Genomic DNA, 17,383 nt, shown 5'->3' on the forward strand with positions numbered 1-17,383 from the left:
GTAGATAGTCTATGGAGAGTTGCGTAGTAATGTGGAGTTATTAGTTTGGCTAATTGCCAAACTAACTTAGCTAACTTGCAAGTATGGAGATAGTCTATGGAACTCCACACATCAGTTTTGGTGATAAGCTATCTCCATAGACTATCTCACTAGCTAAACTTAGCTAGCCAAGCTAACTTGCCAAGTATGGGATGGTGTGGATCCACATGTCAGTATGTGGAAAGAAGAATTGAATGTAGCGGTCGGGATTTGGAGAATAGAGAGTATGTTGAAGCGAGATGCTACTATAGGTGACCAGATGGGCCGGGCTACATAGGCTAGCACGAGGCATATCCATTTTGGCACGGCACGTACACGACATTGACATGATAGTAACTGTGTCGGGCCGACACGAGGCCCGTCATGGGTCGTGTTTGGGCTTACGTACAAGCCCATCGAGCGGCACAAGCACGACCCATTTACTGTCGGCCTAGTTAGCACGATGCTAGGCACAGATAACCCATCAAACCGAGCACGGCCTAGTCCGACTCGTTTGTGGCCTAGCTTTATTTGTCCTAATCTAACCCACCATATATACAAAAATGACCAACTCGACCCTCACTTTCAAGCTATTTCGAGTTCTGTTAAAAAACGAGAAAATTAAGCATAAAATAGGAAAAAATAAGTTATTTTCGAGCTCTGTTACAAGGTGGGCCTTGAGCCGCCCAGCACGATAGCACGACATGACACGATAGCCCAACACGACTCGTTAAAAACTAGTCGGCCTGTGGTTAGGCTCAGACTTCGGTCCACGGACGGACACCGTACGACCCGCTATTTATTCGTGTCGTGCTTCGGCCTGATTAAATTGGCACGACCTATGACGGGCTCGGGTCGTGCCGGCATGGCATGGCCCAATGGCCACATATAGATGCTACACATAGAGTGTAATTTTTATAAAAAAGTAAATAGAGAGTCAAATAAAGAGTAAAATTAGAGAGTTGCTTGGAGATACTGTAACTTCGTAATCCCAGTAGCAGCAAGCTAAAAAAAACCCAACCATTTGATTGGGGAGAGAGGTGGGATAGAGCTGCTATATTCTGCGTTTGGTTGGAGAGCGAATGTATTGGTCGCATATTTTCATCAGATTTAAGACAAGATCACTCAAAAAATAGTGGAATCCTACTGTTCCACTTCGTCCTCTCTCTTTGCGGTGAGGACAAACAAAAAATCAAACGATTCAACTCGGCTCTCAAAATCTTAAATGGAACCACTCCACTGTTTAAATTTGGAATAGAACACCTCCACTCCTCCCACCAAACGGACCCCAAATGGCACGATAGATCCATCCACCGATGAACAAGAACGGACATGAACGTTGAACCCGAATCCAAGGAAATGTGGTTTTAAAAAATGTATTAAAATATTTTCGAAAGGGATCCAAGAAAACGCAAGAGTATGGGCACGTGTACATGACTTTGCAAATCACCCCATGATATCTCCCCATTCCAACTTCGCCACCTCCCTTCCCCCGCAACGTCCACATCATCCCAGTCCCAACCGCTCTCTTCTCTTCGAGCGCCATCGCCGTTCGAAACCAGCGCCGCCCGATCCCGAGAATACCCACCACCCCTCTCCCTCCCTCCCGCTGCCGCCCCCACCTCCAGCAGACGCGACGCGAGCGCAGTCCACCCTCTACGACTACACACACTCTCTTTCTCTCTCTGTTCTCCTTTCATCTCCACTCGTCCGCTTTGTCGGAACCGTTGCTGGTGGCTCCGGGGTTCTGCGACTGCGCATAGGGAATGGCGATGGCGGCGGCGGTTTTGGAGGAGGCGCTGCGATGGGGTGGAGGAAGCGTTGGGGACGACAACGTGGCCGCGCGCAGGGCAGAGGAGGCCGGTGAGTTGGGTTCTTGGGCACCTGCTGTGCGCGGATCGCGCTGAATCAGGGGGTGCGGCGGATTCTTTAGTGTCTGTTGTTGTAAGGCGTTCTTGGTTTTATGTGAACGCTTTGAGAAGAAAGGTTGGGCACGGATAGTCTCGTCTTTGTGTTGCGGTGGATCGGTTTGACACTGAAGTTTGATTCACTGAGGATGGTTTCGAATTTTCAAATTTGTCGGTCAATTTGGGTGTCATGATCCTCGTGGGATGTAGTGATTCAACAGCTGAACAACCTGTCTGGTAGTTTACTGTTTCAATCTGAGGTCCTGTTGAGCTTACTCGCGTAGACTTAATGTGATCCATGCTTTGTGCATCTCGGTGGGCACAGGTTTTATGTTTTCTTATTTACCCTTTTGTATATATTAGTTTGCATTAAAACGTGTATTCATGGCCACAATATAATGCTGTGCAAATTGAGCAGCTGTGCAAATTATAGTGTAGTGATTGCTTTCCCCCTTTTTTGGTGAAATGCTGCTGTGACTAACTATTGATGGTAAGCTAACATCAAGCATACCAAATCAGGAATTTGACAGCTCCTTTTAGTTGGATTTCGACCCCACCAAGAAAATTAAGTCTGGCCTTATTATTACCTGATAACCTATATGTTTCAAGGGCATCTCTGTTTGTAATTATTACAACATGTCAGAGGAAGGTGCACTTATTTCCCTTGTTGGTTAATGCAGCGATAAGAAGGCATGAAGCAGCCAGTTGGTTGCGAAAAACGGTTGGGATAGTGTGTGCAAAGGACCTGCCGGAAGAGCCCTCTGAGGAGGAATTCCAGCTTGGTCTGAGAAATGGCATTGTCCTCTGCAACGCACTGAATAAGGTCCAGCCAGGCGCCATACCCAAGGTTACACTTCTCACCTTCGATTTTCTAGTTTAGTTTGCTAGCTGTCGCACATGCCGAATATCTGATGCCAATCTTTTGTCAATGTTAATATTAACATTAATTCTAGATTGTCGGAGTCCAGTCAGATACTGCGGTCCCTGCAGATGGCTCAGCTTTGTGTGCTTATCAGTACTTCGAAAATCTGCGAAACTTCGTTGTCGTTATACAAGATTTTGGCCTCCCAACATTTGAGGTGTCTGATTTGGAAAAGGTAGTTATGTCATCCTGACTCAAGAGAGTCGCTTGTCACAAATTCTTTTCTTGTAACTCAAGGTTGATAATGCACTTGGAACGAATTATTCCTGTGCAAAGTTTACTTTTAGCAAACTTAACATTTTATCTGCCAATTTGTATATAGGGTGGCAAAAGTGTTCGAATTGTGGACTGTGTTCTTGCTCTGAAGTCATTCAGTGAAAGTAAGAAAACAGGGAGACAAGCTGCATGTAAATATGGTGGCATTTTGAAGCCTTTGGTTTCCGGAAATTATTTCATACTTAAGAATTGTGATGCTTTTATGAATAAAAATGCGAGAATTCACACAGAAGAGGCTACCCTGAATGGTTTTCGAGGAGAGCAAAACTTATCTCTTGATTGTTCTCCAGAATCCTATGAGGTAGTAAGTGCTGCAATGTAGTAGAATTTCTTATTTTCACTCACTCAGCCATGACTTTTGTCTTGTTTTATAGATTACTTCAGACAACCTTAGCACGATTATTCGCACAATTCTCTTAGATAAAAAACCAGAAGAAATCCCACTGGTAAGCATACTGTGCTTGAATAGATTGCTGATCTCTCTTTAGTATGGTTGATGAATACAAAGGAAACTTAATTGCTTTACTAATTTGCAGATTGTTGAATCACTACTAAACAAAGTTATTCAGGAATACGAGCTTCGCTTTGCAAATCAGAACTTGGTATGTCTTGTTCGACTACTGACATGAAAATGTTTTTTTATTGTTCAGAAATCTTTATTGTTCATATTTCATGGGTTGCAGAAGATCGAAAAACTAGCTACTAACCATAAGGACTAATATTTTGGGATTGAAATGCATAGGAAGTCTTAAATGAACTAATCATTTTCAGTACCTGACATGCTATTGGAATCATACAATACTTCCATGGTTCCACCTGTGACCATATGAAACAAAATCATTCTTATCCTTTTAGAGAACGTGCTATGCACGTGTTTTAGTAAGAGGAGGGGATGCGACTCGCAAAAGTACAGGACAAAACAGATAGACAAGAAACAAAAATAGCATCAGAGTGCCTAGGAAGCGAGAAAAAAAAAGAGAAGAAAGAGAGAGATAGATCACTCAACTACAGAAAATGTTTCATATCCTGAATCTACACAAGCCGAATAAACATAACCGACTAGATTGTAACTACGTAATTTCTTCCATGGAAGAAAAGGTTTCATATACTAATATTTGTCACTGCTTGATGAATAAATAAAGATGGATGAAGAGAAGCAAAATAACTTGACTACGAAGGAGGAAGCCAGTTTTGCAGTAAATGGTAGTAATGCAGCTCAAAAGTTCCATCTGAAGGCTGAAATAAATTTTGATCTACAGCACAAACAGATCAAGGTATGCCTTTTGTTTCCCAGTCATGATTTCATCTTGATTAACAATCATGCACATCAACCTTTCTTTGACAATCGCTTTAACAATTTTATTTATTATGCTTCCTAAAGGGGTTGAGAGGTACTGTTTCTTCTATCAAGTCTGGAATGGAACAACTGAAATTGCACTACTCTGAGGAGTTCACTAAACTTGGTAAATCGCAGTTGATACCTTTGCACTCATAAAATTAGTTATTCCCTAAAAAAATATACCAATTGCTTGATACTGTCTTTGTCTCCATGTTGTAATAGGGAAGCATTTGTACACTATATCCAATGCTGCTTCTGGATACCATAAAGTTCTTGAGGAAAATCGCAAGCTGTACAACCAGATACAGGATCTTAAAGGTATAATTTTGTGCATTGAAGGAGCAGGATTTACAGGATCGAAGTCTACACTATATATAAATGATGGTTTCTTTCGTCTCCAGGAAATATTAGAGTTTATTGTCGAGTGAGGCCTTTCCTACCTGGGCAAATAAGTTCCTTAAGCAGTGTTGCTGGAATGGAAGAAAGAACCATTACAATAATGACTCCTACAAAATATGGAAAAGATGGAAACAAATCTTTCACTTTCAACAAAGTCTTTGGTCCAGCAGCCACTCAAGGTTCTAACTAGTTCATATAGTACATTTCATCTAAAAAAACATGGCATGACTTTACCAAGGAACGTTATGTTTCTTTTTTGTTAATGCAGATGAGGTCTTTTCAGATATGCAACCATTGATACGATCAGTTCTTGATGGTTTTAATGTCTGTATATTTGCATATGGCCAAACAGGATCTGGGAAGACTTATACAATGGTAATGTGCGGTGCTAACAAATATAGTAAGATTGGAGTAATCATTTTTCATCAAAAGTTTGACTGTATGGTTGTTTTGCAGAGCGGACCTAAAGTTTTAACAGAGGAAAGCCTAGGTGTCAACTATAAAGCATTAAATGACTTATTTAATCTTCAAGCACAGAGAAAGGGGACAATAGATTATGATATTTCTGTACAGATGATTGAGATATACAATGAACAAGTGAGAGATCTCCTTCAGGATAGTGGAAACAGAAGATATCCTTTTGACGAGTACAACATGTGGCTGTAGTATTAACACTCCTTTGGTTCTGTTGGAGAAGTTAGTAGAAACTTATTCGATTTTCTGTTCTGATCTTAGTTTATTTGAGGGACATTTTGAATATCCTTAACATTGAGCTACATTAGAAATTAAAAATACATCACAGAAAGGACTTGCGGTTCCAGATGCAAGCATAGTTCCTGTCACATCTACGTCTGATGTTGTTGAACTGATGAATCAAGGCCAAAAGAATCGTGCAGTGGGTTCAACAGCCATAAATGACCGCAGTAGCCGCTCCCACAGGTTTGGCTTGGCATAATTCCTTCACATAGAGAAGTTCTTCCCATCATATTTTTTACTCATTACTTGGGTATCCCACATGCAGTTGCTTGACTGTTCATGTGCAAGGAAGAGATTTGACATCTGGGACAGTTTTAAGAGGTTGCATGCATCTGGTCGATCTAGCAGGCAGTGAAAGGGTTGATAAGTCCGAGGTTGTTGGAGATAGACTAAAGGAGGCTCAGTACATAAACAAGTCACTTTCAGCACTGGGAGATGTGATTGCATCCCTTTCCCAAAAGAACACACATGTACCTTACCGAAACAGCAAGCTCACCCAGCTCTTGCAAGATTCACTTGGTAATGTAGAAAAGTTAGCATCCTTACTTATTACTTTGTTAGTAGTGGAATCTGTCATGAACATTCTGCTGTTATGTTCAGGGGGACAAGCAAAAACACTTATGTTTGTTCACATAAGCCCAGAACTTGACGCTGCTGGTGAGACCATAAGCACCTTGAAATTCGCTGAACGTGTTGCCTCCGTTGAACTTGGTGCAGCCAAGCAAAATAAAGAAGGCAGCGAGATTAGAGAGCTCAAAGAACAGGTGTCTACACACTGCTTATGGTTTATTTCCACAAAAAAAGGCCTACAGGTGACACTGCAATTTTTTTGATTTATAAGGAAGTAATGTTACTTTGGTCATTTCAGATTGCTTCCCTCAAGGCTGCATTGGCTAAGAAGGAAGGAGAACCAGAGAACATTCTAAGCACACGGTCAAGCCCAAGCATATACAGAATTAGAAAAGGCAATGCAACACCTGCAACTCCTAAAGACAGGCAGCCAATGGAAGAAGTTGGGAGCCTAGAGGTGATTTTCCCTAGTCTATTTCAGTTCCTTTTCTTGAAATTATTTCTTTTCCCATTTAAAAATAAGGATTTACATGTGTTAGTTACTTAGTTATGATTCCAAATTTTCACTAGGAAGAAAACTTGCTAAATATTTTGAAAAAAATCAAGATATCTGCATGCCCATATTTTGACACTGCAAAATCAATTCTAACATAGAACTATTTATGAAAACAAAGTCACCATTAAGTTGTAAACATTTCGGTACATGGTTTGAACAGAAATAAATCTCAAATATTGGAGATGATACCAACTGTTAGTTACTTAGTTATGATTCCAAATTTTCACTAGGAAGAAAGCTTGCTAAATATTTTGAAAAAAAAATCAAGATATCTGCATGCCCATATTTTGACACTGCAAAATCAATTCTAACATAGAACTATTTATGAAAACAAAGTCACCATTAAGGCTTGTTCGGTTAATTCCGTTACATATGGATTGGATGGAATTGGAAAAAATTAAGAAGGAGTTTGACTTACTTGGGATTTAAATCTCACTCAATCCACATGGATTGAGAGCTAACCGAACAAGCCCTAAGTTAGAAACATTTCGGTACATGGTTTGAACAGAAATAAATCTCAAATATTGGAGATGATACCAACAGTTTATTTTAATCTTATTGACATGCTAGACGATTGTATATTTTATCATAATTCTCTTTTGTGTTTGTAAAAGGTCCAGAATGTCTTCACTCCAGCTCAAAAGAGGTCAAAAATGCATTTGCTTGGCATCCTCACTGAGAACAACTCGTCTAACTCGGTTCAGAATTGCAATGTTCCTCAGAAGGAAATAGGATTAGGTGGTTGGGTTGACAAGATGGCTCTTGGAGACAACCACTTTGAGAACTCTAATTCCATCCTAGAGTTGGAGCCTGACACAGCACAGCTTCCAACTTCTTTTTATCATCAAAGATATAGTCCTGTGCAACAAAGCTGTAGGACCGAATCAGTACCATCATTGGGCCTACATGGCTTTGATTCTGCTACTAGTTGTTCTAACCAAGAGATTGTAGTGTCAACCATGGGACTAAAAGCTTCTGGTGTTGCCAATAGAGGCGCCTCAACTGTAAAAAAGTATGAAGCTACATCAACGAGGTGAGCGTGAGTTCACATGCTATTTTACACATGCATGTAATTGTTCTGTGCAAATGATTAACTTGTTCTACTGCATTTGAATTACTTAGGAGTACAAATCTAGCAAGCAAGTCTCCATTGTTGCAGAAAAAACTGCAAACACCAACCAGGAACAGGAACCAGCTAACTTCGAGCACCATAGGTGGAAGAAGAACACCAAATGGAAAAATTGGCATTGCAAAGTAATCAATTAATGTGAAGGCAGATTTGCTGTGACCATGCTTAGAATGGAAAAATTGGCATTGCAAAGTAATCAATTAATGTCAAGGTGGGATAGCACGGAGCCTAAAAGGACTGCGGTTTTTGAACCTGCAGAAGGATCAAGATCAATCATGTAAACTGATGCACATTCCGATAGGTAGCACATTTTATTTATTACATTGAAGTTGGAAACAGACACCAAAGAGGACAGAAAGATGATAAATATGAAGGAAATTCGAATTGAGGCTTCTGTACATTTTCCACACTTATAAAGTAATGTTGTATCATGTGCCTATTAGCCATGACACATCATCACCTGAAAGTTGCTTGTATTAGACATGTGCTAAGTTTACAGTTTCTCTGTCTCATGTATGTTACCCTTTCTCATAATGGATCGCCACTCACAGACTAAGAGGGTGATTGGTTTCACCCAACTAAAATTTAGTCCCTTTTACATTGAATTGAATGTTTGAATGGTAATTCTGAATATTAAATATAGTTTAATTATAAAACTAATTACACAAATGAAGACTAAAAGATAAGACGAATCTATTAAAACCAATTAAATTTATATTTAATACTTATAATTAATATTCAAACATTTGATGTGCGTTATATGACACGAACTAAATTTCTAGTTAGGGAAACCAAACATCCCTTAATTACAACTTTATTAGTAGTCACCTTTTTTAACAAAATAAACTGTAAAAGAGATTGTTAGAGTATGTTCATATATTATCCATGTATACGTAGGTATGTTGGCACCACTGTTTGGCTGCCGACCATTAGAATTAGAGTTCCCCTTGGTTTAAATATATGTAACCATCCTTTATGCAATTATGTGTGAAATCTCAATTTCTAACATGGTATAGAGCTAGTTTTCTCTCTCTTCCCCTCTTCCCTCCCTTCGGCTCAAGAGGCGAGAGGCCACCACCTACTTCTGCGCCACCGTCCTCGGGAGGTCTGTCATTCACTCTCGGGGGCGCCACCACCCCCACCCCTCTGCCTCCAGCCCCGCCTCCCCTAACTCATCGTTGGCAGCAGTAGAGCCGATGTCGACCATGGCCCTTGTGGCCCTGGCATCCTCGCCCCTTCCATCACGTTTTGCAGGCATCGACCGCCGCCACCTCCCCACGGAAGAGCCGGCGCGACTCTCGATCGTCGCTACCCGCCACGCGAGCGAGCGGGCAAGCGTCGCTATGGGGCAGTCGCGCGTGGCCAGCCACGCGTGTCGCACGACCGCCGCTACCCCTGCCTAGTTCACTCCCTGAGCCTCAGATCTTTCTTGTCCCTGGCTCGAGCCTCCTTGTGCCGGCCGTCGCTCCTCAAATCTCCCAGGGCTGTAGATCCGACTCCCGTGCAGCCCCTTCAAGCTTCTCCTGTCGTCGGTGTCGCTCCCCTGCCTGTCTAGATCTGGTGCAACCCCTATCTGGCTAGACCCACCCTACCGCACCCACTTCTTCATCGCCGCTATGGCTGGATCGTCACTCCATGGCCTTCCCGACCACATCCGCCGTCTTCATGGGTGGATCCGTTGTTGTCGCGGCCTTTCCAGTCGGATCCATCGCTATCCATTTTGTTCCACCGCCCCTACCCTGGCCGAAGGCTGGCACGGCCACCCTGATCGATGAAGACGTGTGTTGTTGTCGGCCTTCCTGGCGGGGCTCCTCGACGACCGGACGAGGGAAGAAGAAAGAAGGTCCTCAAGGATGTTGTTGTCCTTTTTGTTGCGTCGCCCTATCGACCGTTGACCCCTCCGAAGAACGAGGCTGCTGTTGCGCGTCTCCAAGTCACATCAGTGTTGCTCGTGGTCTAGCTACCTTCGTCGGATCCTAGGCTGATCCTGTGGTGGCCCGGTCAGGGCGGGCAAAAAATAGAGGCCCCTATATAAAATATATCAATGACTAATCATTAGTCTTTAAGAATAAAAAAATACAAATATTAAGATATTTAAGTATAATAATACACGGCTATGGAGGGGGAAACATATAACAGAGCAAAATTTTGAAAACACAATTTCTACGGCCAGAATCAGCAGCAATAGGAACGCACGACGAATTAAATATATCCAATCCAAGGATGTCTAGTAGTGGTCAAGGTTTACAAAACCGGCGGTAAACCGACCGGGGGCGGTACCGGTTAATCACCATATTTTTTTCAAAATTCATTCCAAATTTAAAATTTTGAATTTTATTTATAAAAAAATGAAAACCACCGGTAAACCGCCCTATTGGCTCGGTAAACTGGCATTTTTTGGCAGAAAACCGGATTTAATGCCAAAATTAAGTTCTAGTTTAGGCATTTAGTGACCAATTTAGGCATATTAGTCTTGTTTATTGTTATATGCTATATGTGAAGATGATTTACTGTTAGGTGCTATGTTCCCTAGTTTAAGTGCTAGTTTATTGCCCAGACATTGTTAGTGTTTAACTGTTTATACATGACATGTTTTATATTTTAATTACATGTTTTATGTCAACTATATATTGTTCTTATAAGAGACATGTCAGACATAGTCTGGGAGTATGGAGAGAAGGTTGGCACGGGTTTCAAGTGCAAGTATTATAGAGAAACAAAGAGCGGAGGGGGTGATACCCGTTTGAAGGAGCATCTCACACATAGAAGCGCAAGTATTCCAGATGCATGCACATATAACTACAAGCAGACCAGTGTGTTATTTTTTCTTTATCGATAAATATTTATTTGTCGTTTTTGTTTTTCTCATACCGTTTGTATAGGATTATGTATACGGAATGAGCCCATATCTCAATCCTTCTACACATGCTTGAGTACTATCACTATGACTCGAGCTTAATACGTGAGTATTGTGAAAAATATTGACCTATGTCGTGGGAGAACTCTAAAAGAACTTGTATTTGAGTATTGCAAAGTTCGATGATTGTTTGCTACATGAGAATTGAAAATTGTGGTTGCATATGCATGTTATATGTCATTTTCGTGAATATATGTTGTGTGGATCAATTAATGTTTACCGTGCAACATGAATTAAGTAAAATACAAATGAACCTTGTCGTTTTTTTCGTTTTTTCTGTAGTAAGCTTAAAATACAGTTATTTTGGGCAAAAAACTGACGGTTTTAACTGATTTAACAACAGTTTTCCATCAGTAAACCTGTACAGAAAAGGTTTAATTTGGATTGCGCAAACCGGTCAGTTTTACCATTACCAGCGAGGGGCGGTTTTCGCATGTGAAACGGTTTGGTGAACCCTGATAGTGGTAGGATTGTGGTTGATGGGATTGGGATATAAGCAAGTTTTAACCATAACAATAAAATAACATTTCACTACTACTCTATATGAAGCTATTGTAGGCGTCCACTCAAAAGTGCACCACGGTTCTGCCCCACGTTCTTCCTCCCCCACGCGCCCTTGCTCATGCCCAAACCCGCCCCGCCATCAGCGCCACCAAATCCTCGGTCGACACCGCGCCATCAACACCACCAAATCCTCGCAGGGCGGAGGAGAGTTCACAGGGGCACGAGCAGGCCGCCGCTGGAGGGAAGAAGCACGGCACAGGCGGAGCTCGGAGGGGGCTTGAGGAAAGCCTGGAGTCTGGAAAGATCGCCGCCTAGAGGTCTCGACCATTGCCGCCTAGAGCTTCTCTCACTGTAAGGCTTTCTTACCCCGCGTCCCTACTCCATCCCACACACCCTACCCTCTCCACAACCAACCCTGCGAGATCTGCTCCCATCTCTCTCCGTCTCCCCCATCGCACGAGGTCCGTGCCCTCCTGCTCGCCGTCGGCCCATCTCGACTCCCTCTGCTGCCATACGAAACCCTCGGTCTCCGTCGTCCGACCCCGCCTCGACGGGTCAGATCCACTTGCCGCCGCTGCCCTCGTGTCCCTCACTCCCTCGCCTCCTCCGGGGCCGCGACTCCACGGCGAAGACAGCTGCGAGCGGGGCGGCCATTTCTAAGCGGAAGCGTGGGTGGCTGGGCTAGCGGATTGGTTGGTTTGAGTGGTTGGGTCGGCTCTAGGAAACGCCCCGCCGCGGTGATGGGGTGCTTCCATTCCATGGCGAAGCAGCAACACCCTAGCTACAAGGACCCCGTGCACCTCGCCTCCCAGACCGCCTGTGAGTTCGCCAATCCCATTCCTTGCCATACGCATACGAGCTACCCGCGTGAGTTCTTTTTTTTCTTATTTAGTTTTCAATGATTGCCGTTGTTGGAATGGGATTGGAGATGCCAAATGTTTCGTTTAGATATGGTGTAGTGTACTAGGATAGATATCTGTGTAGGAGCATTGGATGCATGCTGCATGATTCTTGCGTTTTCTATAATTTCTAAATTTCCCTCACTAGATCTAGCTAAGTACGTGCTTTTGTTTTGCTTCTGTAGTTAGCGTTAGTGAGGTTGAGGCTCTATTTGAGCTGTTCAAGAGCATAAGTGGTTCGGTGATTGATGATGGCCTGATCAACAAGGTATATTCTATTGGTCGCCTTTGTGTTCCTTATCATATTGTCAGTTTTGGGTATGAACATCAAATATGCTTAATAGCCATGTCATAGTTTAGCTCTCCTTATTTATTGTAAGACTGGAAACTGAAACTGGTTCCTACAAGTTGTATTTTTAATCTCTTCAGCTACTGAAATTATGTTGCTGGTCGCAATCTCCATCGTCGTCCCCAACCCTATCGCTCCATCCCGCGGTCGCGTGCGCCTTCCGCTATGCGGGGTCCCCGCTGCTCCACGCCGCGTCGTCGCCTCTATGGCAGTGTCCGCCCCCAGGTCCGGCGCCGCCACCTCATTTCTCGAGCACCACGAGTCGGAGCGTGCTCTCCTCTTTGTCAAATACCAGGGCCTCGACAATGATTTCATAATGGTGCGACTGTTTTTGTTTCCCAACTCTCTTCAACTATTCCGCGTCGTGTAGTGTTCATTTGGGTGGTGACCCCACATCGAGAATTTATGCAATCAGTGATGTTCTGATTTTTGAAAGCTCTGCTACTGAAGACACTTAAGTTTTGTTTGCTTGTTCATGTTTCAATCCGTAGGTGGACAACAGGGATTCGTCGGTGCCGAAGGTGACGCCCGAGGAGGCCGCGAAGTTGTGCGACTGAAACTTCGGCATTGGCGCCGACGATGTTATCTTCGTCATGCCCGGGGTCAATGGTGTCGACTACACCATGAGGATCTTCAACTCTGATGGCAGCGAACCAGAGGTGCGTGTGTCTCCACCATTTCATCATTATACTGAATTCTATAGCACGGTTGTAAATGTTATCTTTGAGGCTGTCATAGTGCGATGGCACTTGAGGGTTACCGCTTTCCAGTCTCTGTTGCCAAGTCGGTGCAGGTTTACCATGTGAGCTTGTTAATGCAAAAGGAGGGAAAATGTAGTTGTGTAGTTGTGACTTGTGAGGTTCTTCAAATACTTTTAGATGCAGATTTCAGCCTTCAAATCAACTTGGTAGCTTGAGCTCTTATAATTTGCCTAGCTATAGATCGGGACATCTACCAATCTAAGCATCATCAAAGTATTTTAGGTCACTTAGTGTATCTTTATTATATTCACTATTTCACAAGCATACCAGATTTTCAGTATGTATACCATACATGTCTCACTCTCTAACATGGACCGGGGCTATGTTTTATTAAATTCTGATCTATAAGTTTTGTGTATTGAATGGTTGTTAATCAATTGAAGTGTCATCGTGTTTCCAATCCAACAAAATGTTTATTATATTTATATGACCAGCTATGTTCTGGCTGTTAAACAATTGAAGTGATATCATGTTTTCAATCCTAAACAAACGAACAAGATATATATATCTTTTTTGCACTACTAAAGAAAAGTAGATATAAATATCTCACTATGTTGCTTCCTTTTTTATCTCTAGGTTATGGACAATCAGAAAATGTTTAATACAGTCTGTTAATCTGAATTGTTCCCATAGAGTAAAGTTTCATCCATTATTTTTTTGTTTTTTAGATGTGTGGTAATGGAGTCTGTTGCTTCGCTCGGTTTATAGCCGAGATTGAAAATCTACAGGGGACAAATAGGTAATGCATTGCAGCATCAAAGTAAAACAATTAGAATCTGTATCGAAAATTTGCATATGGAATCAGATTGAGCATGCTCAACATCTGGCTCCAGGCGCAACAAACCGCTTTGGCAAGCATGGTATCATTGCATCCGTGCAGGCCAAATATTTCATTCCATTGCTACTGTGTATTTGTCTTTATGCTTTACAAAACAGATTGTGAATTGAAAACCCTTTTCTAAATTCCTTTTAAAAATCTCCAAGTTCAAGTATCTCCTTTACTTTTGACAGCCAGACCATCTATTAGATGATGCCAACCGTGCTGGAAGCAAGATTAGGGTGGAAAGGGCTGAGCGAAGCTCCTACACATTTCAATCACTGTTAGATGGCGGTGCTGAGAGCACCTAGAGGGGGGGTGAATAGGTGATCCTTTGAAACTTAAACTTATAGCCACAAAAACTTGTTAAGTGTTAGCACAATAATCGCCAAGTGGCTAGAGAGGAGTCTCAACAAAACACAATACCACAAGAGATCAAACACAGAGATGACACAGTGGTTTATCCTGTGGTTCGGCCAAGACCAATGCTTGCCTACTCCACGTTGTGGCGTCCCAACGGACGAGGGTTGCAATCAACCCCTCTCAAGCGGTCCAAAGACCAACTTGAATACCACGGTGTTTTGCTTTGCCTTTCAATATCCCGTTTGCGAGGAATCTCCACAACTTGGAGTCTCTCGCCCTTACACTTGAGATTCACAAAGAAATACGAAGTAAGGGAGGGAAGCAACACACACAAATCCACAACAAAATGCGCACACACACGGCCAAGAATCGAGCTCAAAAGACTATCTCAAAGTTCTCACTAGAACGGAGCTCAAATCACTAGGAATGACAAACGAATGCGCAAAGACTGAGTGTGGATGATCAAGAATGCTCTTAGGTTGCTTGGGTGTGTCTCCTCCATGCGCCTAGGGGTCCCTTTTATAGCCCCAAGGCAGCTAGGAGCCGTTGAGAGCAAATCTGGAAGGCCAATCTTGCCTTCTGTCGTCGGGTGCACCGGACAGTCCGGTGCCCGATTTCTTTCCTTAAACAGCGCAGCCGACCATTGCAGATCTGGGAGCCGTTGGCGCACCGGACATGTCCGGTGCACACCGGACAGTCCGGTGCCCCCTTCCGACCGTTGGCCCGGCCACGTGTCGCGCGCAGATTCCGCGGCCGACCGTTGGCTCGGCCGACCGTTGGCTCACCGGACAGTCCGGTGCACACCGGACAGTCCGGTGAATTTTAGCCGTACGCCGTCGGCGAATTCCCGAGAGCGGCCTCTTCACGCCGAGTCAGCCTGGCGCACCGGACACTGTCCGGTGCACCACCGGACAGTCCGGTGTGCCAGACTGAGCTGAGTCTTGGCTGTACACAGCCAAGTCTTTTTCACCTCTTTTCTTTTCTTCTTCTTTCTGTTTCTGACACTTAGACAAGTATATTAGTACATAAAACCAATGTACTAAGGCTTAGAAACATACCTTTACTCTTGATTTGCACTTTGTTCATCCATGAGCATAAATTCACACTTAAGCACTTGTGTTGGCACTCAATCACCAAAATACTTAGAAATGGCCCAAGGGCACATTTCCCTTTCAATCTCCCCCTTTTTGGTGATTTATGCCAACACAACATAAAGCAACTAGAACAAGTGTAATATCACTTCAAATAAAAATAAATTTGAGTTTTATTCAATTTTGGCATATATGGATCATCCTTTGCCACCACTTGGTTTGTTTTTGCAAATCAAACTCAAATCTCTATCTCTAAGTCAAACACACAAGTTGAAGCATAAAGAGAGTCATTCCAAAAGAGATTGATCAAAGATTTCAAAAACTTCCCCTTTTACCCATAATCACTACTTCTCCCCACAAGAAGCCAACTTTTGACAAAAGAGACAATGAAAGAGTTTTGACAAACCAAAAACTCTACTCTACTATTTTCAAATCTCTCAAGTGGTAGCTGATCCATTTATTGCTTTGGCCTTTATTTTCTCCCCCTTTGGCATCAAGCACCAAAACAGGATCAATCTTGGCCCTTTAACCCCATTGCCTCACCAAAATCCTCAATTAAGAGCAAATAGCAATAAGAGTTCATGAGATGGACTTGGAATAAGTTACCCTCTCATCGGATTGCAGTGGAAGTCTTTTATGGTCCAAGTCCACCTTTTCCCTTTCAATTCTCCTTCGAGACTAAATCAAGCAAACTCAAGCATATGGTTAGTCTCAAAGGGTCAAGTTGTAACACATCTCCCCCTAAACATGTGCATCACTTTGCAACGGACTTGTGAGGTCCAGGGAGTGTTTGTACAACTTGAGCACCACAATAAGCAACAAAATGCAGAATGAACATGATCAAAGGCATAAACACATGTATGCTAAAATTCAATCCAAGTTCCGCGAATCTAAGACATTTAGCTCACTACGCAGCCTGCAAAAGGTCTTCTCATCTAGAGGCTTGGTAAAGATATCGGCTAGCTGGTTCTCGGTGCTAACATGAAACACTTCGATATCTCCCTTTTGCTGGTGGTCTCTCAAAAAGTGATGCCGGATGTCTATGTGCTTTGTGCGGCTGTGTTCAACAGGATTTTCCGCCATGCGGATAGCACTCTCATTATCACATAGTAGTGGAACTTTGCTCAGATTGTAGCCAAAGTCTCTGAGGGTTTGCCTCATCCAAAGTAGTTGCGCGCAACACTGTCCTGCGGCAACGTACTCGGCCTCAGCGGTGGATAGGGCAACAGAGGTTTGTTTCTTAGAGTTCCACGACACCAGGGACCTTCCTAAGAATTGGCACGTCCCCGATGTACTCTTCCTATCGACCTTACATCCAGCATAGTCGGAGTCTGTGTATCCAACCAAGTCAAAGGTAGACCCCTTTGGATACCAGAGCCCGAAGCAAGGCGTAGCAACCAAATATCTAAGAATTCGCTTCACCGCCACTAAGTGACACTCCTTAGGATCGGATTGAAATCTAGCACACATGCATACGCTAAGCATAATGTCCGGTCTACTAGCACATAAATAAAGTAAAGACCCTATCATTGACCGGTATGCTTTTTGATCAACTGACTTACCTCCTTTGTTGAGGTCGGTGTGTCCGTCGGTCCCCATCGGAGTCTTTGCGGGCTTGGCGTCCTTCATCCCAAACCGCTTCAGCAGATCTTGCGTGTACTTCGTTTGGGAGATGAAGGTGCCGTCCTTGAGTTGCTTCACTTGGAATCCAAGGAAGTAGTTCAACTCGCCCATCATTGACATCTCGAATTTCTGCGTCATCACCCTGCTAAACTCTTCACAAGACTTTTTATTAGTAGAACCAAATATT

The 17,383-nt window shown here is 43.2% G+C and overlaps 1 protein-coding gene across 2 annotated transcripts; it reads left to right on the top strand.

Moving 5' to 3' along the window:
• The first annotated feature begins 1,489 nt into the window (after positions 1–1,489).
• LOC100194298 (P-loop nucleoside triphosphate hydrolase superfamily protein with CH (Calponin Homology) domain) lies at positions 1,490–8,475 on the top strand. Of its 2 annotated transcripts, none has more exons than XM_008663254.2 (18): positions 1,490–1,881; positions 2,606–2,772; positions 2,879–3,022; positions 3,170–3,424; positions 3,498–3,569; positions 3,660–3,725; positions 4,266–4,397; positions 4,505–4,586; positions 4,685–4,780; positions 4,864–5,040; positions 5,130–5,236; positions 5,318–5,493; positions 5,639–5,800; positions 5,883–6,136; positions 6,218–6,381; positions 6,486–6,644; positions 7,364–7,776; positions 7,866–8,377. In XM_008663254.2, the coding sequence occupies exons 1-18, from the start codon at positions 1,785–1,787 to the stop codon at positions 7,999–8,001; spliced, it is 2,859 nt and encodes a 952-aa protein (XP_008661476.1). In that variant the 5' UTR covers positions 1,490–1,784; the 3' UTR covers positions 8,002–8,377. The 2 variants fall into 2 exon arrangements, with proteins under 2 accessions (XP_008661476.1, NP_001346377.1); NM_001359448.1 differs by having other exon boundaries at positions 1,508–1,881; positions 7,358–7,776; positions 7,866–8,475.
• The last annotated feature ends 8,908 nt before the right edge of the window (positions 8,476–17,383 follow it).

Source organism: Zea mays, chromosome 10 (assembly GCF_902167145.1).
Source record: "Zea mays cultivar B73 chromosome 10, Zm-B73-REFERENCE-NAM-5.0, whole genome shotgun sequence".
In the NCBI taxonomy this organism is placed as follows: Eukaryota; Viridiplantae; Streptophyta; class Magnoliopsida; order Poales; family Poaceae; genus Zea; species Zea mays.

Coding starts and splice junctions, on each gene's coding strand:
- LOC100194298 (NM_001359448.1), top strand. CDS start 1,785: ATGGCGATGGCGGCGGCGGTTTTGGAGGAGGCGCTGCGATGGGGTGGA. Junction 3,570..3,659: donor AACCAGAAGAAATCCCACTG/GTAAGCATACTG, acceptor ACTAATTTGCAG/ATTGTTGAATCACTACTAAA. Junction 6,137..6,217: donor GCTCTTGCAAGATTCACTTG/GTAATGTAGAAA, acceptor TGTTATGTTCAG/GGGGACAAGCAAAAACACTT.